This window comes from Bos indicus x Bos taurus, chromosome 2 (genome assembly GCF_003369695.1).
Source record: "Bos indicus x Bos taurus breed Angus x Brahman F1 hybrid chromosome 2, Bos_hybrid_MaternalHap_v2.0, whole genome shotgun sequence".
NCBI classification, from domain to species: domain Eukaryota; kingdom Metazoa; phylum Chordata; class Mammalia; order Artiodactyla; family Bovidae; genus Bos; species Bos indicus x Bos taurus.
The window spans coordinates 121619306-121641896 of NC_040077.1; the positions used below are offsets into that span (position 1 = coordinate 121619306).

General features: G+C 55.0%; 1 protein-coding gene across 8 annotated transcripts in view; it reads left to right on the forward strand.

The window, feature by feature from the left end:
- The window catches only part of ADGRB2 (adhesion G protein-coupled receptor B2), a 36850-nt gene extending 29523 nt beyond the window's left edge, over positions 1-7327 (forward strand). For 5 of the 8 annotated variants that reach the window (XM_027517553.1, XM_027517569.1, XM_027517585.1 and 2 more), the window contains 7 exons: positions 1278-1449; positions 1767-1862; positions 2210-2249; positions 2915-3534; positions 5869-5904; positions 6174-6272; positions 6833-7327. In XM_027517553.1, coding sequence (XP_027373354.1) covers positions 1278-1449; positions 1767-1862; positions 2210-2249; positions 2915-3534; positions 5869-5904; positions 6174-6272; positions 6833-7018 — 1249 coding nt within the window. In that variant the 3' untranslated portion in view covers positions 7019-7327. Of the gene's footprint in view, positions 1-1277; positions 1450-1766; positions 1863-2209; positions 2250-2914; positions 3535-5868; positions 5905-6173; positions 6273-6832 lie in introns of those variants that run through there. The other 3 variants (XM_027517562.1, XM_027517600.1, XR_003506747.1) reach the window with 2 other exon arrangements.
- The last annotated feature ends 15264 nt before the right edge of the window (positions 7328-22591 follow it).

Here is a 22591-nt window from a genome sequence, read left to right on the forward strand (position 1 = left end):
AGAACTAACAGTCAAAAGCCTGGGCTTCAGAGGCAGCCAAGTTGAGTTTGCATCCTGGCTCTGGCTCTGCCTCTGCCCAGCTGGGCACACTCCAGTTTTCTCATCTGTAAATTGGGATAATAATCGCCATGCCTCTTTATTAGAGTTGTTTTGGCCACAGTGTGACTCATGTATGTAAAGTATTCGGTGTAGGGCCTGGCAGAGCATTGGTGGTTAATCAGTGGCAGCTCTCATGACTGTGATGAGGCCCTCTCTGTAGTCTTGGCTCTGCCCCCCCGGGGGTTGTAGAGGCCACTGTGCCCGCTCCCTGCCAGGGTGAACAACCCTGGACCACTCTTCCTAGGACAGGTCTTGGCCCCCTGCCCATGTCTCTGCCTTGTCCAGAGCCATGCCCACTCCTGCCTGCCTCTCCCACCCCAGTGTTCATGAGGCAGAGTGGGCAGGGTGGCATGGAGGGCAAGGCTGCCCCCACTGTGCCCTCATCGACTATTGCTGGTGGGGGCAGGCTGACACTGGTGCCCGGATGCCAGGGACCCTCTGCCTTTTTTCTCTGCCCTCCTTTGTCAAGGAGGCTGGGGACATGTGGGTTTGGCCCTGACCCCTGCCCTCCCCCTCCCACCCCCCTACCCCACCCCCTCCACCCCCGCCAGCTACGGTCTTTCTGCCCAGCTCTGAGCAGGCACCCTAGAGCCTGGCACCTCCTCCTTGGGAAACGGAGGCAGAGGAGCCCCTGCCGCCCTGGCCCCTCATCTCCCCTGAATATTTGTGCTCTGTGATGTCCTCCGTCCTCTCCAGCCGTTTAATCTTCCAGTGTGTCTCTGCCCGTCTCATCCCTGCTCTCACCGTGTCTGTCTCGCTTCGTCCCTCTTCCTCTCCTCCCCTCCCAGAGTCTCTGGGGATGCGGCCCAGGCCTGTGATTTTGTGCAAATTGGGGCTAAAACTCACAGCATCTGTACCTGTCTCCCTCCCCCTCTGTCCCACTGGTTCTCTCCAGTCTCTCCGTCTGTCACCTGATGCTGCCTCTGGCTCCGTCCCCGTGTCAGTGTGTCTGTCCCCTCCTCCTTCCTGGTCCCCCAGTTTTCTGCTCTTTGTCTTTGTTCCGATTCTCTGCCCCCAGCTGCTCAGCCCCTCTCTGCCAGGGGACATGACTGGGGTTGTATCGTTGGGGGCCCCGCCAGTCTTGGGCAGCTCAAGGGCCCCAGGCTGAGTGCAGGCCCAGGCTCAGTCCAGCCTGGTCCCTGGGAAGGTCCCCGACGGACCATCTGCCTCGTCCTCAGGGCCTCACTCTGGAGCTCCTGTGTGGTGCTGCCCCTGCTGGCGCTCACCTGGATGTCTGCCGTCCTGGCCATGACAGACCGCCGCTCCGTCCTCTTCCAGGCCCTGTTCGCGGTCTTCAACTCTGCTCAGGGCTTTGTCATCACGGCCGTCCACTGCTTCCTGCGCCGAGAGGTGGGCTGGGCCTCTCCCTGGCCACATCCACCCCTGCCCGTGACCACGCTGGTCCCTTGCCACTCCCTATGGTGCAGACGAGCACAGCTGGGGAGGATTAAGGCCCTGGCCAGGCCCCCATTTGCGCAGCTCTTGGTGTGGAAGCTGATAACCTGGGCAGCCTTGGCCCCCCTGGGGCTCCTTCTACCCACCCCCCTAGGCTGGATACGCTGCTTTGCTTCCATGCCCATCTGGGTGCCTGGGGTGGAAGGCACAGCTCACTGTAGCCAAGGGGCCCTGTGATGGCCTCAGGCCCAGCAGGCACCTGCTGTCCCCAGGTCCAGGACGTGGTGAAGTGCCAGATGGGTGTGTGTCGGGCTGATGAGAGTGAAGACTCCCCCGACTCATGTAAGAACGGGCAGCTGCAGATCCTGGTGAGTGAGGAGGCCCAGGCAGGGCACAGGTCAGTTCTGAGTGCCCCCTGCCCTAGACCCCTCACCTTCCCCTTCACTCTGCTCTGTCCCCATCTTTCTGGGTACAGAGATCAGGTTTGATTCTGGCTCAGCCGCTAACAGCTGAGTGGCCTTGGGCAAGTCCCCCCTTCAGATATCCCCCGCTCTTGGGTGGGGCTGGAGGAGACCACACCGGGGGCCCCTCTGCTCTGTTGGGCAATGTGCCATGGGCAGACCGTCTGGCTGGGTAGGGAGGGGCCTGAGTTCCCTCCCACCCTGATACATGGATCCTCTCTCTGCCTGTCTGCTCTCTCCCTCTCTGCCTATAGTCAGACTTTGAAAAAGATGTGGATCTGGCTTGTCAGACTGGTGAGTGTGCCAGGGCAGCGCTGAGAATGGCCCCAGATATGGGGATGAACAGGGGGCCCCCCAGCCCTACCATGGGACGCTCCAGTGGGTTCTGGCTGTGGGGTCCAGCTTTTGAGTCAGGCAGCCCTGAGCTGGAGTCAAGGCTGTGAATACCACCCACTGTATGACTTTGAGTGGACAGCTTACTCCTGGAGCCTCACTTATAAAGGAGAGAAATCTCTTCTCTAGGGTGGATAGGAGCCTTAAATCAATTAGGGGACCAAATGCCTAGCAGGGTGCTCAGCACCAAGTGGCTGTTATATTATTGTGTCATTTCCATGATTCTTATCAGAATCTCCAAGTTTTGTCACCTAGGGCGGAGCTGCCCAAGGAGCAGGGAGGAACACGGCCCTTTTGACAGCCTTGGGGCTCTGGGGTCGGAGGTCAGGACCTGCACCTGGGCACCGTGGGGGCAGGGGCCTTGGCTTCATTCCTTGCTTTGCCTGGCTGTGGATCTCGGGGATAGTCGCCGTCTTAATCCCCGTGTTAATCACCCAGCCATCACTCCGGGACTCAGTTGCCCCTAGCGTCCAAGCTCAGGGCCTTGGTACCTGCCCAGCCTGGGCAAGGAGACATCTGGGGGCTCCTGCTCCCCCGGACTGACTTCTCTCTGCTCCTGCCCCCAGTGCTGTTCAAGGAGGTCAACACTTGCAACCCATCCACCATCACGGGCACGCTGTCCCGCTTGTCTCTGGACGAGGATGAGGAGCCCAAGTCCTGCCTCGTGGGCCCCGAGGGCAGCCTCAGCTTCTCACCACTGCCTGGCAACATCCTGGTGCCCATGGCAGCCTCACCAGGGCTGGGGGAGCCACCGCCCCCGCAGGAGGCCAACCCCGTGTACATGTGTGGAGAGGGCGGCCTGCGGCAGCTGGACCTCACATGGCTGCGGCCGGCCGAGCCGGGCTCCGAGGGGGACTACATGGTGCTGCCCCGGAGGACTCTGAGTCTGCAGCCTGGCGGCGGGGGCGGAGGTGGCGAGGATCCCCCGCGGGCCCGGCCTGAGGGCACCCCCCGGCGGGCCTCCAAGTCCCTGGGCCACACCGAAGCCTACCCCAGCTTCCTGTCTGTGGAACACTCGGGCCTGGGGCTGGGCCCTGCCTATGGGTCTCTACAGAACCCCTACGGGATGACCTTCCAACCACCGCCGCCAACACCCAGCGCCCGCCAGGTGCCAGAGCCGGGGGAGCGCAGCCGGACCATGCCCCGAACTGTGCCTGGCTCCACCATGAAGCTGGGCTCCCTGGAGGTGAGGAGCTGCCGGGCCTGGGGCTGGGGGTCAGAGGCCTGCCCTAGGGCGCCCGTCACTGTTTGGCAGCAGCCGGGAAGGGACAGCTGGCAGCCTCCTCATACAAAGTCCCAGGAAGTATATGTGCTGTGGGCTTCTCCTCTGTTGATGCCCACGGCGGCTCCAAGGGAATCCTGGCTCCTGTGAGCTCCTCAGATGGGCCTGGTCTCCACACGCTGAGGGTGCCCTTCTCGAAGGTGCTCACATTTGCTTGAGTGCCCGTTTTGGGGTGAACTGGTCAGGGTGGGCCCTCCTTAAAGGGGCCCATGGCTCAGACCTGGTGCCTTATTGCTAGGGAAGCCGTATCTAGGGGCCGAGAACCTGGGCCTCCAAGTCCCTGAGTTCAGATCTGAGCGCTGCTGAATCAGCAATGAGATCTGGTGCCCAGTCTCCCCTCCCCGAGACTCACGTAATCTCTCTTCACTCTAATCTCTCTGAGCCTCAGTCTCCTCATTTGTAAAGTGGGGATAACGTAGCAGCCTCTTGGTAGAGTTGCGAGGACTAATTGATGGATATAAAACATTTATCTCTGTGTGGAGCAGGTAGAAAGTGCTAGATAATTGAGGAGTGCTACTGTTACCGTTCCTGAGATCAGCCTCAGGCACTGCCCACAGGCCTGTGGTAATTGCCTCGCTCTTCCCCGCCGGGGAAAACAAGCCCCTCTCTTTCCATGCCTATGTGTTTTCTGTGGCTGCCCTGCCTTCTGTCTGGCTCCCTCAGGCCCACTCCCTGCAGGGAATCACTGGCAACAAGCAGTTGATAGTGACCCACTGTAGAACTCTAGAACATTCTAGAACTTTCATTGGCAGGATGAGGAAGGTGTGGATGAGGGAAGGGGCAGGAGTCACTGCTTGGGCACTGTTGGCTGCTCATGTTTGGGCCCCAGAAACTGGCTCCCCATCCTCCCTATGGAGAAAACTAAGTTAACAGCTAGAAGGTTCGCAAGTTTAGTTTTTCCTCCCAAAATGTTTCTTGAACATTTGGTGCCTGCTCCTGCCGCAGATGGCAGAAACAGGAAGGCGTCACAAAGACAGAAAACTCTCGACACGGGCAGTGGGGAGGGGAGTGCTCAGCATCATGGCAGGTTTTGTTCTGTGGACACCTGCCCATGCTTGGGCCCCTGAGGAGGGGCCAGCACTGGGCTCCTTGTGTGGGAGGTAGCAATAAACGTGGCAGAGCCTTAAGGGGTCAGGAATGACGTCCAGAATTCTGGTGTGGGCAACTGCTATGGGGCGGGGGCGGAGGAGTGCGTTTGGGGCGGGGGAAGTTAGAGTTTATTCCATTGGGCGCAGCTGTGTGCGCGGTGTCTGTGGACATGAGGGAGCAAGGAGAAGGAGTCCCACGGCCTCTGAAAGTGCAGTGTGACCAGAAATGGGGAGGACACGCACGTGCATGGTGAAGGACTGGGGAGAGTCCAGGGCAGAGTATCGGGGCCTAGAGTTGGAGAAGTCAGGGTGGGTGGCTGAGAAAGAGCAGGCAGGGAGGTGGAAGGACCAGGAGAGGGTGTCACCAACTGCAGTGGTGGTGAGTGTGTGTGCAGGCCTGGGACTGGGGAAATCTAGATGGTGATTTTAGCCACATTCTTGAGGACTTGTGGGCAAGTCCCTTCTCCCTGGACCTGTTTCCCTGGTATAACATGGGAAGGTTGGTCTTGGTCTCATGAGTGCTCCCATGCTGACATTCTGAGACGCTGAGGACTTCTTGAGTGGCACTGGACGCAGAGTAGGCCACCAGGGCCTTGAAGGTGGTCTTGGGCAAGTGAGAGTCGGGAGAGGCATGAGGGACGGAGGCGGGGCCGAGTTTGGCAGAAAAAAGGGACAAATTGCAATCGAAGGAAGGCTTCTGTGATGCTGAGTCCTGTATCTGCAGTGGGATGGAGGTTTCCAGGGAGAGGGGAGCCTGTTGGTGTCAGAGAGGATGGGACGAGGTGGGTCAGGACAGGGATTGCCTCTGGGGCACAGAAGAAGGAGGGTCTGCCCTGTGGTCTGGCCTGGGGATCTGTGTCCCTGCCTCGTTGGAAGTCTGCACTGTGGCATCTGGCCGCTGTGTAGGTGCACGTCTACACGTGTGCCCGCCTGCGTGTACCCCTTGGGGTGGGATTGCACTTCAGTGCCTCATCTCTCATGCCTCTGCCCCATTTCCACAACCTCAAGGGCTACCCTTTAAAGGATTCCTAACTCCTGGGCCTAGGCAGGGGGACAGACCCCAAGGCAGCAGACTTCCTGTCTCTAAAGCCCCTGCACTTGGTTAAAAAGTTCTCTTCTCCTTCACTGCCTCCTGGTTGCTCCTTCTCAGCGAAAGAAGTTACGGTATTCAGACCTGGACTTTGAGGTAAGTGCTCCAGTGCACGTGTGTGTTGAATTGTGTGTGTGTGGGGTGGGGGGTGTCTGGCCTTGGAGGGTCCCCTCCTAAAATTAATCCAAGTGCCAGTGCACAGCCTGAGCCCATGACAGTCCCTCCGCTGCCCAAGGCCAGAGCTCTGGGGTGAAGACCAAACCAGGCCTTGTCCCAGAGGGGGCCCAGTAGCAGGCGGGGATGTGGGGACCCAGGTGCTGAGTGCCCCGTGGGGAGCACCTCTCCTGACGCCCTATGGCTCCCAGAAGGTGATGCACACCCGGAAACGGCACTCGGAACTCTACCACGAGCTCAACCAGAAGTTCCACACTTTCGACCGCTACCGCAGCCAGTCCACGGCCAAGGTGAGAGCTCCTCCTATGGCTGCCCCTGCCCAGAGCTGGGGGCCCGACCGGGCACAGTGGCCCCTGCGGTCAGACTCTGAGCCATGGTCCCCTGTTGCAGAGGGAGAAGCCGGTGGGGGGCGGTGTGTGTGTGTCTGTGCATGTCCCTGGGTGGGGCAGCCAGATGGAGCGTGTCCAGCATAAGTACCCGGACTGGGTAGGGGTGAGGTGGCCCATGAGGTACTCATTTTCTCCCTGCCCTCCTCCCCAGCCTCAGCCTGCCTCACCAAGGGCCTGCCTGTGGCATAAGCAACAGTCTGGGGTTTTGGGGGAGGTGGTATCGGTGGGGGCTCCCCCAGGATCTTGAGGATGATGGGCAGACAGGAGACATGGTCTCAGGGGCCCGCTCTGAGCACAGGGGTCAGGAACCCAGCTCTGGAACCGGTGGATCTGGATTTGAACCTCACTTGATTGGTGGTAACGTGGGACATCACCAGTTGGGCCTCTTCAGTTGGTTCTTCTGTACAACGGGCGGGAGGGTTTTGGCCCATCTCCACCGGCCCTTTTTGCTCCACCCACAGGAGAAGCCCAGTCCAGGGGAGCGTCCCGGCTTATCCCAACAGCGGCGACATCAGAGCTGGAGCACCTTCAAGTCTATGACGCTGGGCTCGCTGCCCCCCAAGCCCCGAGAGCGGCTGGCCCTGCACCGGGCAACAGCCTGGGAACCCACAGAACCACCGGACGGCGACTTCCAGACGGAGGTGTGAGTGCCACGCCGGACTGCCCACTGCGTATAAATATTATATATCTCTCTATTTTCACACTCCACTTTGGAACTACCCAGGAGCCAGCGCCCCCTCCCCTCTCCCGAGGGCTGGGCAGGGAGGCACAGTGGACTCGGCCAGGCTGGGGGAGCCAGACACGGTGTGCCCGGGGGGCCGGGGCTCTTCCCTGTTTCTCAGAGGCCCCTCAGCTCCTGGAGCCCCATCTTCACCCCCAGCCTGTCTGTCCCTGTCCCTGGCTGGGGAGGGGGGAGGGGAACTTTGTTGGGAATAAACTTCACTCTGTGGATTTTGCTTCTGAGCTGCTTGCTTCCCCAGGAGAAGGCCCAGCCCTGGGACCCTCAGCTTTGTTCCTCTGTCTCTGTGATTCACTTCTCTTGGTCTTAACACATTGTGATGGGGTCCATCTGGGAGGGGAGGGTGGCCTGGGCTATGACCTCATCTTTACACCTGACTCTCTGGGTGACCCTGGACACATCCCTTCCCCTGTTGGGGTATAGGGTAAGCAGATTGGGAATGTAGGGTGGGGCCCCTTGAAGCCAGACTTCCTCAGTGGCTGTGATGGGCATGGCTGCCTTTCACTGAGACCTAGAGGCCAGGCAGAGCTTAGTGACCTCAGTTTCCTCATCTGTGAAATGGGGATGGTGACAGTACCTACCTCATAGGGTTGTTATGAGAATGAAACAATGTAACAGATATAAAGAGCTTAGTAAGTGCCTGGTACATTAGCTGTTTAAGTATTAGCTGTTGCCTGCAGTACTTGGTCTCCTGCTGTGCACCATGTTAGCTCCACGCCCTCGGCCTGGACCCCTCACCACAATTTGCAGGAAGGTTTCAGGCGGCCCGTTTTGTGGATAAGAAAATGAAGCCAGAGGTGGGAAATGACTTGCTCAAGGCCACAGTCAGAGGCAGGACTGGGACTGCATCTTTATCAACACTCTCCTAGTAGGAATGGAAGCTTGAGCTCAACTTGCAGGGACCCAACCTTCATGGTTGCAGGAAACGTCAGGAAGCTGGGTGCTGGGGGAGCCTCCAGTTCCAGGGCTCAGGTGGATGTGGGGAGGAGGGGCCAGGTCAGCTTGGTGCCAGAGGGCAATTTCTAGGGCATAGTCTTGACAGGCCTGAGTGAGTGGACGCTGCTCGGTTCCCAGGAATCTAGAAGTGACCAGATAGGATCAGTGTGGAGATGTGTTGATCTGGCTCTTCTGTGGTTAAGCAGCCACGGGAGCAGAGGCCACAGGTACATCTTCTGCTCAGTTAACAGCATGGGAGCCTCTGAGACACAGGCACAGCCCCTTGGGGAGCTGACCTTCTCTGGGGTGGACATGTCAGAGGGAGGGATTAGGTGTGGCAGGGGACTGAATTGGGAGAAGGAAGAAGGGACTGGCTATTGGGGTGGGGGTGGGTACCACAGCTGATGGCCTCCTGGAGCGGCTGGAGGACTGGGAGTCCTGGTGGTACAGGCTCCCCCAGGCTCCTCTGAATCCTGCCACCTGTGGGCCCAGTCAGAGGAGAGAGCGGACCACCTCCCCCCCAGGCGATTGCTCAGCAGCTGGGCTTCCCTCCCCTCTGGCAGCGCCAGCACTTCTGGGCGCAAAGCGTTCATTCAGGTACCACCTCACTTGAGTCTTCAAGGTGGGTATTGTGATTCCCCCATTTTACAGACTAGGAAATCAAGGCTCAGAGAGGGGCCAAACCCCCCATGGCTTGTAAGCTGCTACATTGGAACTTGCGGCCAGAAGGAGAAGAGCCCTGGTACCAGCCAGTTTAGGCGGAAGGGGACTTTGGTTGAAGTTGCAGCACTGGGGGCAGTAGGCGGGTGGTCAGTCTTGGGCGATGGGAGCCAAGGTCAGGCTGTGGCCAGATTTGCCATCCCTTCCAGCTGCTCTGAGTGTCAATGCCATTCTTTCAGGCAAACTTCCTCACTCCCCTGGGCCCCCAGGCTTCCTTCTCCCAGCTCAAATCGCTCAACTCTGCCCCCAGAGGGAAAGAAACTTTCTCTTGAATTCCAATCAGAAAAACCCCCAAGGAAGGACTCTGATTGGCCCCAGGCAGGGGGTGGGGCACTGTGATTGGCAGCCCCCTTGAGAACCTCAGGGGAGGGGGAGGGGGCGTAGGTCTCTAGAATAGGGAGCCCTTTTCCCAGTTGTGCTTAGTCACTCAGTCGTGTCTGACTCTGCAACCCCATGGACTGTAGCCCGCCAGGCTGCTCTGTCCATGGGATTCTCCAGGCAGGAATACTGGAGTGGGTTGCCATGCCCTCCTCCAGGGAATCTTCCCAACCCAGGGATTGAACCCAGGTCTCCTGCATTGCAGGCGATTCCTTACCGTCTGAGCTCTTCCCAGAAGGGGGTTTAAAGGCTCACACAAACAAAGCCCCCTGTCTCTGACCTTGTGCCAGCAGACCCTACCCCACATTCCTGGGCTAGGCTTTCTCTGAAGCATCACCTAAAACCCTCTGGGTGCCTTTCCTTTGTTCCTGCCTTCCTCCTTCCCAGCGCTGTGCTCCACTGGCTCCACTAGGATCTCTCCAGCTGAGATACAATGTGCATCCCCCCGCCCACCCCCCTTGCCGTTCTTAGTTTCTTGCTTTGTATCTGGTTTGAGGAGGAGGGTTAATATTCACCTGATTGATTCTGCGCCAAGAGCAGAGCTGCAGCAGAGGCTCCTGGAGGGCTTTGAGACTCACCACCTCCATGGTCAGGGGCAGAGCTTTCCTGTGTGGAGGGCTCTGCTCCTCTCTGCCCCTGAGTCCCCACTCCCCAGGCAGTGATGCACTGTGTCTCCTCAGACAGGTTGCCGGGCCCTGTCTGACTTGGGTTTCCTTATCTATAGTCCCGATTGCCCTTTCATCTGGGCTAGTATCTAATAACTGTTGTGTCTTTCTTTTTTTTTTTAAGTCTTTATTGAATTTTTGTTACAGCATTGCTTCTGTTTTATGTTTTAGTTTTTGGCCCCTAGGCATGTGGGATCTTAACTCCCTGACTGGGGATCAGACCTGCACCCCCTGCATTGAAAGGTGAAGTCTTAACCACTGGACCTCCAGGGATGTCCCCTGTCCTGTCTTTGATCTCATTGTCTTCCTTGTTCTTTCTGCCTCCAGTCACTACCTAGCTCTAGTGTCATCTTTCCAAAATGCAGATCTGGCCAGGCCACTGCTCTCCCTACTAAGACGCCTTCCATCCACCCTGGAATTAGCCTAGAATGCGAGGCCTTTGGTGATGTGATTGTTGCCTACCTCTCCTGACCCATCTCCCTCACCTCTGTGCCTTTGCACGTGCCATTTCTTCTGCCTGGAACTTCTGCTGGCTCCCATTGACAACTTCCCCTTTAGCCTTCCAGATATAACCCCAGTGGCCCCCTCCATGAAGCTGCCCCTGAACTCCCCACCTCAGCCCTCAGCACTCGCTGGGCTCCCACAGCCCTGGCACACGTTGCCACTCTTGCACTGTCGCTGGCTGTCATCTGTGTCAACTGGTTTGGGTTTGTGCACTCAGATGAGGGCTCCATGTGGAACTGTGGCTCTTTACTGAGAGACCAGAAAGTGAAAGGGTTAGTCACTCAGCCCTGTCCCACTCTGCAGTCCCATGGACTGTAGCCTACCAGGTTCTTCTGTCTCTGGGATTCTCCAGGCAAGAATACTGCTGTGGTAGCCATTCCCTTCTCCAGGGGATCTTTCTGACCCAAGGATCAAACCCAGGTCTCCCACACTGCAGGCAGATTCTTGACTAAACCACCAAGGAAGCCCTGAGAGAGATGGAATGCACAAATCTCTCTAAACAATGGTTTTCTCATCTGCAAAATGGGGATACTGATCATCCTTACCCAGCCTTCCTGTATCCAGAACATGGCTTGAGATTATTCCCAGGGAGAGTTTTGCAGGTGGTATCCATTCCTCCCTCCCATTATTCCTTCCTGGGCCTTAGTGCTAGCTTAGGACCCCAGGTGGGAAGTGAGCCCAGATGCTGTCCAGGGTGCTGAAAGAGACTTGCCACCCTCCCAGGCAATAAGGAGACAGCAGCCTGAGCAGCTCACCCAAGCTCACCTGCAGCCTTTCCTTGCCTTTCAGACTGTGGCAAGGTCATGGGTGAGCAGACCATCCCCACTTTCATAAGATCATACCCTGGGAATGTCCAACAAAAATATAATGCAAACTCTCTCTCACTCTCAAAGTTGCTCAGTCGTGTCCGACTCTTTGCAACCCCATGGACTGTAGCCCGCCAGGCTCCTCTGTCCATGGAATTCTCCTGGCAAGAATACTGGAGTGGGTAGCCATTCTTTTCCCCAGGGGATCTTCCTGACTCAGGGATTAAACCTCAGTCTCCCACATTGCAGGCAGATTCTTAATCTGTCTGAGCCTAATGCAAGCTACATATGTAATTTAAAGCTTTCTAGTAGCTATTTTTTTTAAGTAAAAATTAACGACATTCATTTAAATAATCTATTTAGCCCACTATATCAAAATGTTATTATTTCAAAAACACATAATCAATATAGAAAATTATCGATGAGCTACTTTACATTCTTTTTCCATACCTAATTCTCTGAAAGTGTGTGCATTACATGTACAGTATGTCTCAATTCAGAATTGAGGACTCAGTAGCCACATGTGGTCAGTGGCAATCATATTAGACAGCACAGCTCTAGACAGAATAAAGGCAGTGACCTTGGGCAAATCAATTCAGCGACCTCTGAAAAGGAGGTAGGAATACTACCTGCCTCAACTGGTCATGGGAGGATTCATGGAGGTGATATAAGATGGGTTCCCAGCTCAGTGCCAGTACCGAGTAGGTCCAAAGTCGATATTCCTGGGATTTGGGTATTCAGGAGACCCTAATTGGCAGAAAGGGGGTGTTAGGGATGCAGGAGAAGGTCCTGAGGAGACCTGTGCACTGGTATCTGGCCTACTTACACTACACACCCCCTCCCCTCACCCTCTACAACCACCCTCACAACCCATCTTCCTTTTTTCCCACCTGCAGCCCCAGATCCTGGGATAAGGGAGGCAGGTTAGGAAAGGCACTTGGATCAACATTTTAAAACTCAATTGAATTTAATTCACTTCCATTAGACACCAATTAAAAGAAAATTAGGTGGCCTAGGTGGCCAGAGGGAAAACCTGGGTGGAGGGTGCTGCCACCTTCTGTCTCTCTGGACTCGTTTCCCTTGAGGCTGCTTCTTGCACCCCCTGGGCAGTTTATGGGGTCCAACAGCTGGGGCTTTTTAGAGCCAGTACCCAGTGCCCCCTATTTCTCCTCCTTGCACTCTTCCAAGGACACCAACCCCAGGAACCCCTCTCAGGCCCTTGAAGCACTTGCTAAGTGACCAGGGCAGGCGAGACTCGAATAAGCGTTTTGGAGTTTCAGACTAGTGGAAATCCAAGAAGGGTGTTGGGTAGGGGTTGGCAGGATCAGATTTATTAGGGTTGCTCAGGGTGGATGGGAAATGGATGGGGGCAGTTACTGAAGAGTGAGATGGATGCGGAGAGACCAATGAAGAGACCACCCATAACAAGGAAACTTAAATTAGGGGGATGCTACATGGCAACCCACTCCAGTACTCTTGCCTGGAAAATCTCAGGGATGGAGGAGGCTGGTAGGCTACAGTCCATGGGGTCACAAAGAGTCAGTCAGACACAACTGAGCGACTTCACTTCACAGAGGGGGCACGGAATCTGAATGTATGCAGCAATGGACTTGTCAGCCCCTGGTATGGGTGTTATCAGAAGGAGCCAAGGGCGACTTGTGGGCTTCTGTCTTAACAAGCCCAGATGGATGACCATGCCATTGAATTCGGAGGCCAGGAAGAGGATCAGCTGTGGGGGAGACAATTACGACTTTCACCTTGAGCCTGTTAACACTGTAATACCTTGGAAATAGTCAAGGGGGAATTTCAAGTAGGAAGTAGGTGGTTAGAAATACAGGACTGGAATTCAGGAAAAGGGCGGCATTAGAGTCACTGACATGGCAGGAAGCATACTGGAACAGGCTGCAGGGTGAGGGGGAGGTGAAGAAATTAAGGCAGGATAGACAATTTCTGAAATGGAGATATGAAAAGAAGGAAAGAAAGCTCAGGGGCCACTGTTGATTCTGAAGGTGAAGTTACCTGGAGAGGATGATGGAATGTTTCCAAGGATGGAGAGGCCGTCCTTACCCCCTCCCCAAGATCCTACATAATGATAGACCAAAAATAACCAGCCTTACTGTCCTGGGAGGCAGGGTCCTGAGCCCTGGTAATGGATGTCATCACAGAGATTGATTCTGCTCATTTGCTGGGCGGCAGGCCAGACACAGTTCCTGAAGGAGGGTGGGGGAGGAGAGGGGTGGGCATTCAACGAAACCTTGGCTCTAAGGTCTTCTGGGAAGAGGGAACTCTGGACTCGACAGAGTAGGGAGCTCCCAGGCACAAGATGGACAGACAAACCCACTGCCTTGGGCTCTCTGCGGCCCTTGTCCTGTTCCTTCTGACCAGGCAGGAACAGGGGTGAGCTCACCCCACAAGCCTCAGCTGCCCACTGACCCTGCTCCAGGCTGGTATGTCCCAATCCCTGGTGGTGGCACAGCACAGCACCAGCCATCAATCCAGGCATCCCCAGGGTCAACCGAGAAAGTCAGTATTTAATTTGGGCACCATGTTAATGCCATCGATTGCTGACTCCCCTCCTCCACTTACTCAGACTCATTTGTCACTTCCCACCCATGGGGGGCGGGGTGGGGTGATGCAGTACTGGAACCCAGGGGCGGTGGAGCTCAGCCAGGGTCCGCTTGGGAAAACTGGCTGCATGTGGGGGTGCTACCCTTAGCCACCCAGCCTCCCATTCTCCCTGAAAACCACTGATCTGCTTTGTTTGAGTTTCCTGAGCTCTTGTCTCCAGCAAGGAGCAGGTGGGGAGGTATACATTCCTCCCAGGCAGGGACTGAGCCTGACTCCCTGCAGGGTCCGTATATAGAGCAGGTGTGGTTGCAGGCTGAGCATTGAAGGGAAGGATATAAACCATGAAGGACCCACCGTGGGACAAAAGTGAGGCCCAATCCTGAGACCCAGAACCCGAGGGCTGTGTTGGCTCAGGCTTCTGGAGCCCCTCCCAGGTGCCCACCACTGTGCCCGTGTGATGCTGTGGAACCCACACAGGGACTTTATATGGACTCCTTCTCTGGGCCCTGGAGGTGGGCTTCGGGGAGAGTTGAGCTTAGAGACCTAGAGCCCCTCTGAGCAGTGAAAGAGGCTGAGGGGAGGGCAGAGCCCATCTCAAAACTAGGCTGGGTCCAGCTCCACCATGTGTTCTTTCAGCTCTGTGGATCCAGATATGGGCTGGGGGGCTGTGCCTCTGCACCCGGCCCAGCCCACCCACACTCAGGAAAGGCATGAAGTCTGCTTTACGGGCCAGGCTTGTGCTCAAAGCACAACTCCGTCCCAAACTTCTGATCGACCTTGGGTAAATTAAATAACCTCTCTGAGCCTTAGATTCCTCTTCTGAGAAGTTTCTTAGGGCCTGGATCATTTTTTATAGTTTTAGAGGGTCAGGGATGGGCAGGGGCAAACCTTGGCCCAAGGAGGTATTACGAGAGTTCTCACACCGAGCAGTTGTCACATCTGGTGCAGCCTTGAGAAGCTTCTGGCAACATGCTCTGAGGCTGCTCACTATCAGTTAGGCCTGGGCCACTGTGGCCCCCTTGGTGTTCCTCATTATGCAGAGCTCAAGAGCCAAGACTGTGTCACCAAGGGGACAGTTGGGTCAGGCCGGCCATGTGGCACTGGGTGTGACCCAACAGGCAGTCCAGCTTGAGGCACCAGCAAGGTGGCAACAACATAGGTGCACACACACACACGTGTGTGAAGAAATACTGCTTCGATGAACTTGTCCAGAGTTTTGTGATTGAAAAATCCACAAAGAAGTTGTTTTCATTTCAGCAGACACATAAGTATTATGCCTCGTGGGTTACTGTTGTTTCTGTTATGAATCATGTATGGGGAGTATGAGGACATCTAAATGTCTTAGTCCGGCCCAGATGACTCCCATTCTGAGCTGCCGAAACTTCACAGCAGCCCAGCTGACCCACTCGGAGCCACTCAGTCAAGTCTAAAGCCAGAAGAGCCTGGCTTGGTCATTCATTTATTCTGTAAACATTGTCTGATGCCAAGTTGTGCCAGACCCTGAACTGGGCACTGACAATGTAAAGATGAGGAAGACATACTTTTAAAGAAGGACACAGAAGAAGAGGGAAGCAGGACAAAGGGATGGATTTTCTTTCCTCTGCCCCAAACCTTCCAGGGGCCTCTTGTTTCTCTTAGAATAAAGTTACATTTCCTTCCTGTGGTCCCTGCCCATCTCTCTTGACAGAGCTCCAGTTGCATGTCCTCCTTTTTGCTCTTTGAACACAGTTTCTCCCACCCCAGGGCCTTTGCATATGTTATACCCACCACTTGAAAGGTTCTTCCCTGGTTATCTGCTTTCCTGGCTTCTCATCTTTTGATTGAAGCTCTAATGCACCTCCTGCATACCCCTTGCCCTTCTGGGCCATTTTTAATCACATCATCCTAATCCTTCCATAGTACCACTTCTCCTGGTGAAATTATGGCACCTATCTTCTGTTTGGGCTTCCCTGGTGGCTCAGATGGTAAAAAAATCTGCCTGCAGTGTGGGAGACCTGGGTTTGATCCCTGGGTTGGGAAGATTCCCTGGAGGAGGGCTGTCTCCTCCACCAGACTGTAAGCCTGTGAGGGCAAAACAGAGTGAGTCTCTGACATTCACACCATTGCCTGACACATGATAGGAACTTCATAGCTAATGTTGAATGAATGAATGAATGTGGAGTTTAAGGTTCCCATAGGAGATCAAGAGGCAAGTATCCAGGAAGCTGGTAGAGCTAAGGCTCTGGCCCTTGTTTCTCCACTGCAGACCAGCTGCGTCTGCGTCTAGACTTGGGGGTAGAGGGAGGGTGTTGCATGTGCAAGCCTGGAAAGGAGAGAGCCCCAGAGAACACCAGCCTTCAAGCATGCATATTGCAGGAGGCTTCTTCCTTGCATATTAACTTGCTGCTGGACTGGCAGCTCCAGCTGCTAATGAATTTTTTAGTATTAGGGCCAACAGTTGACTGGGGATGAAGGCCACGTCCACTTGTGTGTGAGAGGGTTATGTGCAGCTATTTAGGCAGGGGTTTGTTCCCGGGTGGCCCGGGGCGCTACCATGTGCAGCCACGTGTCTGAGTGGGCTCTGCCCTTAGCTGGCCGACAGCACACATGGGTGATTGATGCTTTACATGCCATCACTTCCAATCCCAACCCAGGGAAGGAAGGGTCCTTAGAAACCATGAGTTTCACTGCCCCCCCCCCAACATTGTGCAGAGAGGGAAAACAGGCCCACAGAAGGGAGAGGTTGCTCAACATTACACTAGGAGTCCATGGAGGGGAGAGTCAGGACTAGTGCTCGGTGGACACTGAGCATTTATGGAGAACTATGGTGAACGGAGTTGGACACGACTGAAGCTACTTAGCAGCAGCAGCATGGTGAACCTGGCGCTGCTATGGGGGCTCATCACACGAGGGAAGCTCATGATCCAGGAAAAGGAGCCTGGGAAGAGGGAGTCAGAACTGGACATGAACAATAGGCCCAAGAGCAGGAGGCGTCTCCTCTGCCTTTAGTGGGAGGGTGTCAGGGGAGGCATTTAAAGAAGACCACACTTGTACAGAGCTTTGAAGACCGATTGAAAACTCAGCAGGCAAAGAAAAGGGAAATGACACTGCTGGTGGAGGGTGCCACGTAAGCAAATGCATGGAGGCATGAAACAACCTGGAAAGTTTGGAAAATTGCAAATCATGAGGTTTGGGTGGAGAGGAAAGTGAGGAGGATGGGCTGCAGAGATGAGGTGGCGAAGGGAAGCAGGTTCCGATGGCAGTGGGCCTTGCGGGCCACAATAGGGGTTTGGATTTTATTCTGAGGACTGCTGGCAAATCACTGGAACAGTTTTGGGCTTTAGAAAGACTTCTGTAGCTCCCAAGGAAAAATGAATTCAACAAATACATTTTGAATGCATCCCTACAATGTGCCAGGCACCGCGATGGGTCCTAAGAATTCAATTCTGAATGAGGCACACCTAGTTTCAGTCCTGCAGTGGGAAGCACAGACAGGTGGAGCAGGTGGGACTGTTGGCACACTGACTCAAGAAACATCCTATTTTTGTATTCTCATTAAATCAGCTCTAATCTGACTCTAACTCTAAGCCCTTTCCTACATGTTGGCAGAAGATTCAATCTCAACCACCTTGGGGCTGCCTGTCACTTTCCCTATAGGCTTGTGCGAGGACCTGCTGTCCCACCTGGGGTCTAAACATGGAGTCCTGATTCTGGGTACACTGGTTACATAGAGATAGATGCTCATTGTACTAGTCCATGGGGTCCCTTGAGCTTTGGCAACTCAGCTGTTCCTCTGCCACCCAGAGGCATTGAGGTTGGTACCCCAGTGCTTGGGCTCTGGCCTCCCCAGGTGTCCCACCTGTCCCCTCAGTTCCCATTATCTGTTGGGGGAGGGGCTACTGGGCCCCAATCTCCACCACTCAGACGACCCCTGCTTCTGAATCCACTGCAGCTAACTGCGTGCTCTCCTTTCTCTGCCCTCGTTGGCTGGCCTCTTCTCCCCATCCCTTGGGAACACCTAGCGCAGTCACTTCCAGAAGGCTAGCTTTTTCAAAAGTCAGGATGAGCCATCAAACTTCAAGCAGCTTTTGTGTTCAACCCCTCACAAGTTCCTGGAGGCTAGAAAAATCAAAGGGCTCAGATACCAGCTTGGAACTGGGAAGGGAGCAAAGTAATTAACATCTCAATAAAATATATTGCCACAAAGTGGATAGGTGATGAGAGACCCAGGCACTGGGTCCTGTGGGAGCTCAGACAAGAGTTACCTAACTCATGCCAAAAGGCCAGGAAAAGCCTCCCAAGGAGGGGACTATTTTTTTTTTTTTTTTTGGCCAGACAGAGTCCTGAAGACAGCAAGGAAAAGTATTCTGGGAGGAGGGAACAGCAGGTATGAAGGCCTCGAGGTGACAGCCAACAGGGGTGTGTGATGAACTGATAATTGTTCTGTGAGAATAGCTGGGATTGAAGGAGGTGAGTCTGGGTGATAAAGAGCCTCCCAAGTCCCAAGCCAAGGTTTGGAGTTCATCTGACCAAGAGAAGCCACGGAAAATAATTAATCAAGGAAGTGACCCAAGCAGAGGTCTGGTTCAGAAACATTTAGTTGACTAGCAGTAGAAGAATGAATGGGGAGAGGGTAAAATTGGAGGCAGGGAAGGCAGTTGCCAGGAACTGCAGGGATCCAGGCAAAGGATGGTGGCTGCCTGGACCCCTGATGGTGGCGGTGATGAACAGAAGAGGGCATTATCCGTAAGTAATGAGGGAAGAGGGACAGGTTTTGGGGGTAGGGGGAGGGTGGATCTTCGAATGACTATCAGGGGGGAGTCCTTGAGACGGAGCAGAGCAGGATGTTGGTGTGAAGGTGTCAGTAGAAAATCTAGGGAGAAGAAGGAAGGATTGGGGGTGCAATGGACCCCTCCCCGCACCCCATCTCTGCATCCCGCGATTCCCAAACTTCCCACTAGATGGAGGGCTGGTGCTGGGAGACCGGCTCCGCCTCTCATCCTCTGCCCCTCACCCTCAGTGGGCTGGGCCTCCACTTGGGCTTCTCCAAACCCCGTGTGTCCCTGAACTCGACCCAGAGCACATGTATCAATATTTGGGGTCTTCAGCTGTCCCCACTCCCTAGGACTCTGTTCTCAGCCTCGAGGGCCCAGTAGTGAGGGCCCTCTGCCCCAGGTCCCCTCGGTGTAGAGCTCTGTGCCCAGGTATACAGGAGTGTTTCTGTGCTGGGGACTGCCTCCACCCCTTCAGCCTCCAAAACTGCCTGGCTCCCACAGATAGGTCCCCAGCCTAGAGGCATCCCCATCAATGGCGCCATTGTTGCCCTCGATGCTCTCCTTCTCCCGACCTCACGCTGGGGGAGGAGGCCCCCATCCCTCTCACTTTTGCTCCAACCCCCAAAGACGGGCCCAGTTCCGGTGCCAGGCTGTTAAGGAGAATGGCATCTAGGCCTTCCCGGACTTTGGGAACAGGATACGCGCTTGGCTGTGGGCGGAGCTAGTTAGGAGGCGGGGCCCAAGGTGGAGTCAGGGATGCCACCCGGGCCGTGGGTGTGGCCCAAGGCGGGCTAGGGGCGTGGCCTATGGCGGGGTGGTGTTGGGATCTCCTGAAACTGGAGGCTTCCTCCCCTCTCTCCCAGCACTCCCCGCCCCCGCCCCGTCCCAGCCTCTGCGGTCGCCCGGGAGTCCTGCCCGCTCTGGCTTTCAGTCCAATAGCCAGACAGACGGACGGTCGGGAGGCTCCTGGCCCCACTTAACAGAGGTCGTTTCTCAGGAGGCCGCGCCCAGCTCCCTGAAACTGCCAGGCCTTGCGAAGCCGAAGGGAAAAAGGAAGATACATTTTCTGGGCGCGCACCTCCCCCACCCCCTACACCCCAAGTGTTTCCGTTCTTTGCTAGACAGACAGCTAGAGGTCCTGGGGCTTAAGTCCTGAGCTGGAGAAGCTGGTCAGGCGCCTGCACCCCCATGAACCTCCCCCCGCCGCCCCTCGACGCTCAGGCTCTAAAAATAGATCGAGGCCAGGGAGCGTGCCTACGCAGGAGGGGGTCTGGGAGGCCTGAGTCACCCTGCCGGCAGGGCCTTCCCCGTCTCGAGAGCCGAGGCCGCCTTGACGGTTGGGCATCGCTCCGATCCTGTTGGCCCGACTCTGCACTCTTGGCCGTGCCATGTCCCCCTCCCATGCCCGGGGAGCCAGCCAGGCGATGGCGGACCCGGCCGCGTGAGCGGTAGCAGCCACAGCCGGGAAGGATTAGGAGTCCCCCGGTCCTGATTTATTTAGTTGTTTTTGCGTGCCTGCCGGCAGCGCCCCCATCCCCCACCCACCCGCGGAGCAGTCATGTCTACACCTGCCCTTCTCTCCTGCCCAGGCCCACAGAGATGTTCTAGGCTTCTGGGTGGGGACCTGGCCTCCGGGCAGCAAGAAGTCCCAACTTGGATCTTTGAGGTTCCAGAGTTAGCATTCCCATTCAACAGATGAGAAAGCTGAGTCCAGGAGAGAGGAAGGGGCCTATCACACAGCAGATTGTGCTGTGATATTCCTGGGTTCAAATCCCAGCTCTGACTCCTAGCCAGCCACTTCTCCCCACCTGTTTCCTTAAAGTGCTCGAGTTGAAGATGACATCCATTCACCTGTAAAATCGGAATAAGAATAGGTACTTAGGATTGTCCAGACGATTAAAATTATTCTTTAAAAAGCAGCAGTGACCTGCTGGGTGTTACATGTGGGTTTAGTTCCAGCTCAGCAAGTCAGTTATCTCTGGCACCTATTTTTTTCCGCTTCTGGATGTACAGAGGAGGATTAATGGGTGTGGTGCGGTGAGCCCCAGCTCCTACCCCCAGGGGCTCACCCAAGATGATTGGGGCCTGGTCAGGGCACTTAAGTGAATGTGGAACGCTTGGGTCAGAGTGGAGGGAGGAAGGGGAGCATCCTGGCTTTGCATGGGTCTGGCTCACCTGGCGGTAAAGAATCTGCCTGCAATGCGGGAGACCTGGGTTCAATCCCTGGGTTGGGAAGATCCCTTGGAGAAAGAAATGGCAACCCACTCCAGTATTCTTGCCTGGAAAATCCCATGGATGGAGGAGTCTGGTGGTTACAGTCCATGGGGTCCCAAAGAATGGGACATGACTGAGCAACTAACGCTGGTTCCTGTTCTCAGGAGGGGGCATGTTTGGGTCGTTACAGGTTTAAGAGCCTCAGGCTCAGGGAACAAAGGGGCTCAAGAGTCTCTAAGATCATCTTTTCCTTGTTGGCAAAGGGCACAGGCCCTGAATCCAGGTCCCCTGTCCCAGGCTCTTTCTCCCCACCTTCCAACCACCTGTTCTCTGTCATCCAGACACCAATATCAAGCCTTTTCTGAATGATCAAGGCTGACAATACTCCAGTTGGTTTTATTTCTTTATAATATATTATTTAGGCCACTTCATGGAAAAAATTGTCTGATATCTGTTGGAAATGTCATTGACCTTTCAAAGCTACATGAAATCAGCTTTGTAAATAGGAAGGCAAGTGGGGTGGGGAGGGACTGCCAGCGATGAACGTGGGTGTAAGATGCAGGGCAAGAGTGCCCGGTGAATTAGCAGCCCTCCCCAGTACTAATGATGTTAATAATTAATATTTTTGAGCATTTACTACGGACTTGGCTTAGTTTCATGTATTATCTCATTTAATCCTCCCAACAGTTCCATGTGGTTAGGTGCTATCATTATCACCCCATTTTACAGGTATGGAAAGTAAGGGCTTAGAGAGATGACAGAAGAGAATGAAGCCAGGAAGTAGCAGAGCCAGGAACAAACCTTCTCCGAGCTTAGATTTTATTTCCTGCCTTGATGAAAAAGTTGGATTTTCACCCTGAAAATCCGCTTCCTCAGTCTCCCTTTCTAGCTAGGTTGTCAGGACTCCCCAGTCCAGCCCCGGGCACTACTGGGAGGAGGTGGGGCTGGGCAGCAGCCAGTTTCTCTCCACCCAGAGTTCCAGGATTCAAAGAATTTATGAGTCCAACTGTCTGAGGCTCTTGCATGCAAAGACAGAGGCCGGGAGTCCCCAAGTGCTCCTCTCCCCACCATGCCTCACCCAGGAGACTCCTTGGCTTGCTCTCCACCAAAGGGAGTTTGTCCTGGGTCCTGTTTCATTCTTGCTGCCAGTATTTATAAAGGGCCTTGTCTCTGTCACATGCTCCAGGGATAAAATGGTAGCAGGCTTACAGTCTAGCAGGCTGATAATTAATTACACCCCTCCCTCTTCCAAGCTTCTGCTCAGATCTGCCCTTTCTGGGAGACTGTTCCCAACTGCCTTCCTCAGCCTCTTTGGGAAGGAAGGTGAAGATAGTCTCAAAGCTAAACATGGGAAGGGCAGGTGGGAAGGGAAGGCAGCTAACAGATGTGTTTGTTGCGGTGGTAAGGTTACACTCTCTCATCGTGTGTATGGAATAGCTAGCATCTATTGAGTTTCAGGAGCTGTGCACAGCACTTGAAATGTCTCATCTCAGGGAACTCTCACAGCATCCCTGTGAGCTGTGGACAATTCCATTTTATCAATAAGGAAACTGAAGCTCTCTTCAGGAGATGAAGGGATTTGCCAAAAGTCACACAGCTTGTAAGTGGTAGGAGTGAGGTTTGAACCCAATTATTCTGAGGCTGCAGCCCCCACCCTTAACACTATGCTGAGTTCTTGTTTGACTAGACCTACGACTTCTTGGTGGTCCTGTGGTTAAGAATCTGCCTGCCAGTACAGAAGATACAGGTTGTATACCTGGTCCGGGATGATTCCACATGCCGTGGGGCAACTAAGCCCGTGCATCTCAACTACTGAGCCTATGCACTGCAGCTACTGAAGTCTGTGCACCCTAGCTAGAGCCTATGCTCAGCAACAAAAGAAGCCACTGCAATGAGAAGCCCGTGCACCAAAACAGAGTAGCCTCGGCTTACCGGA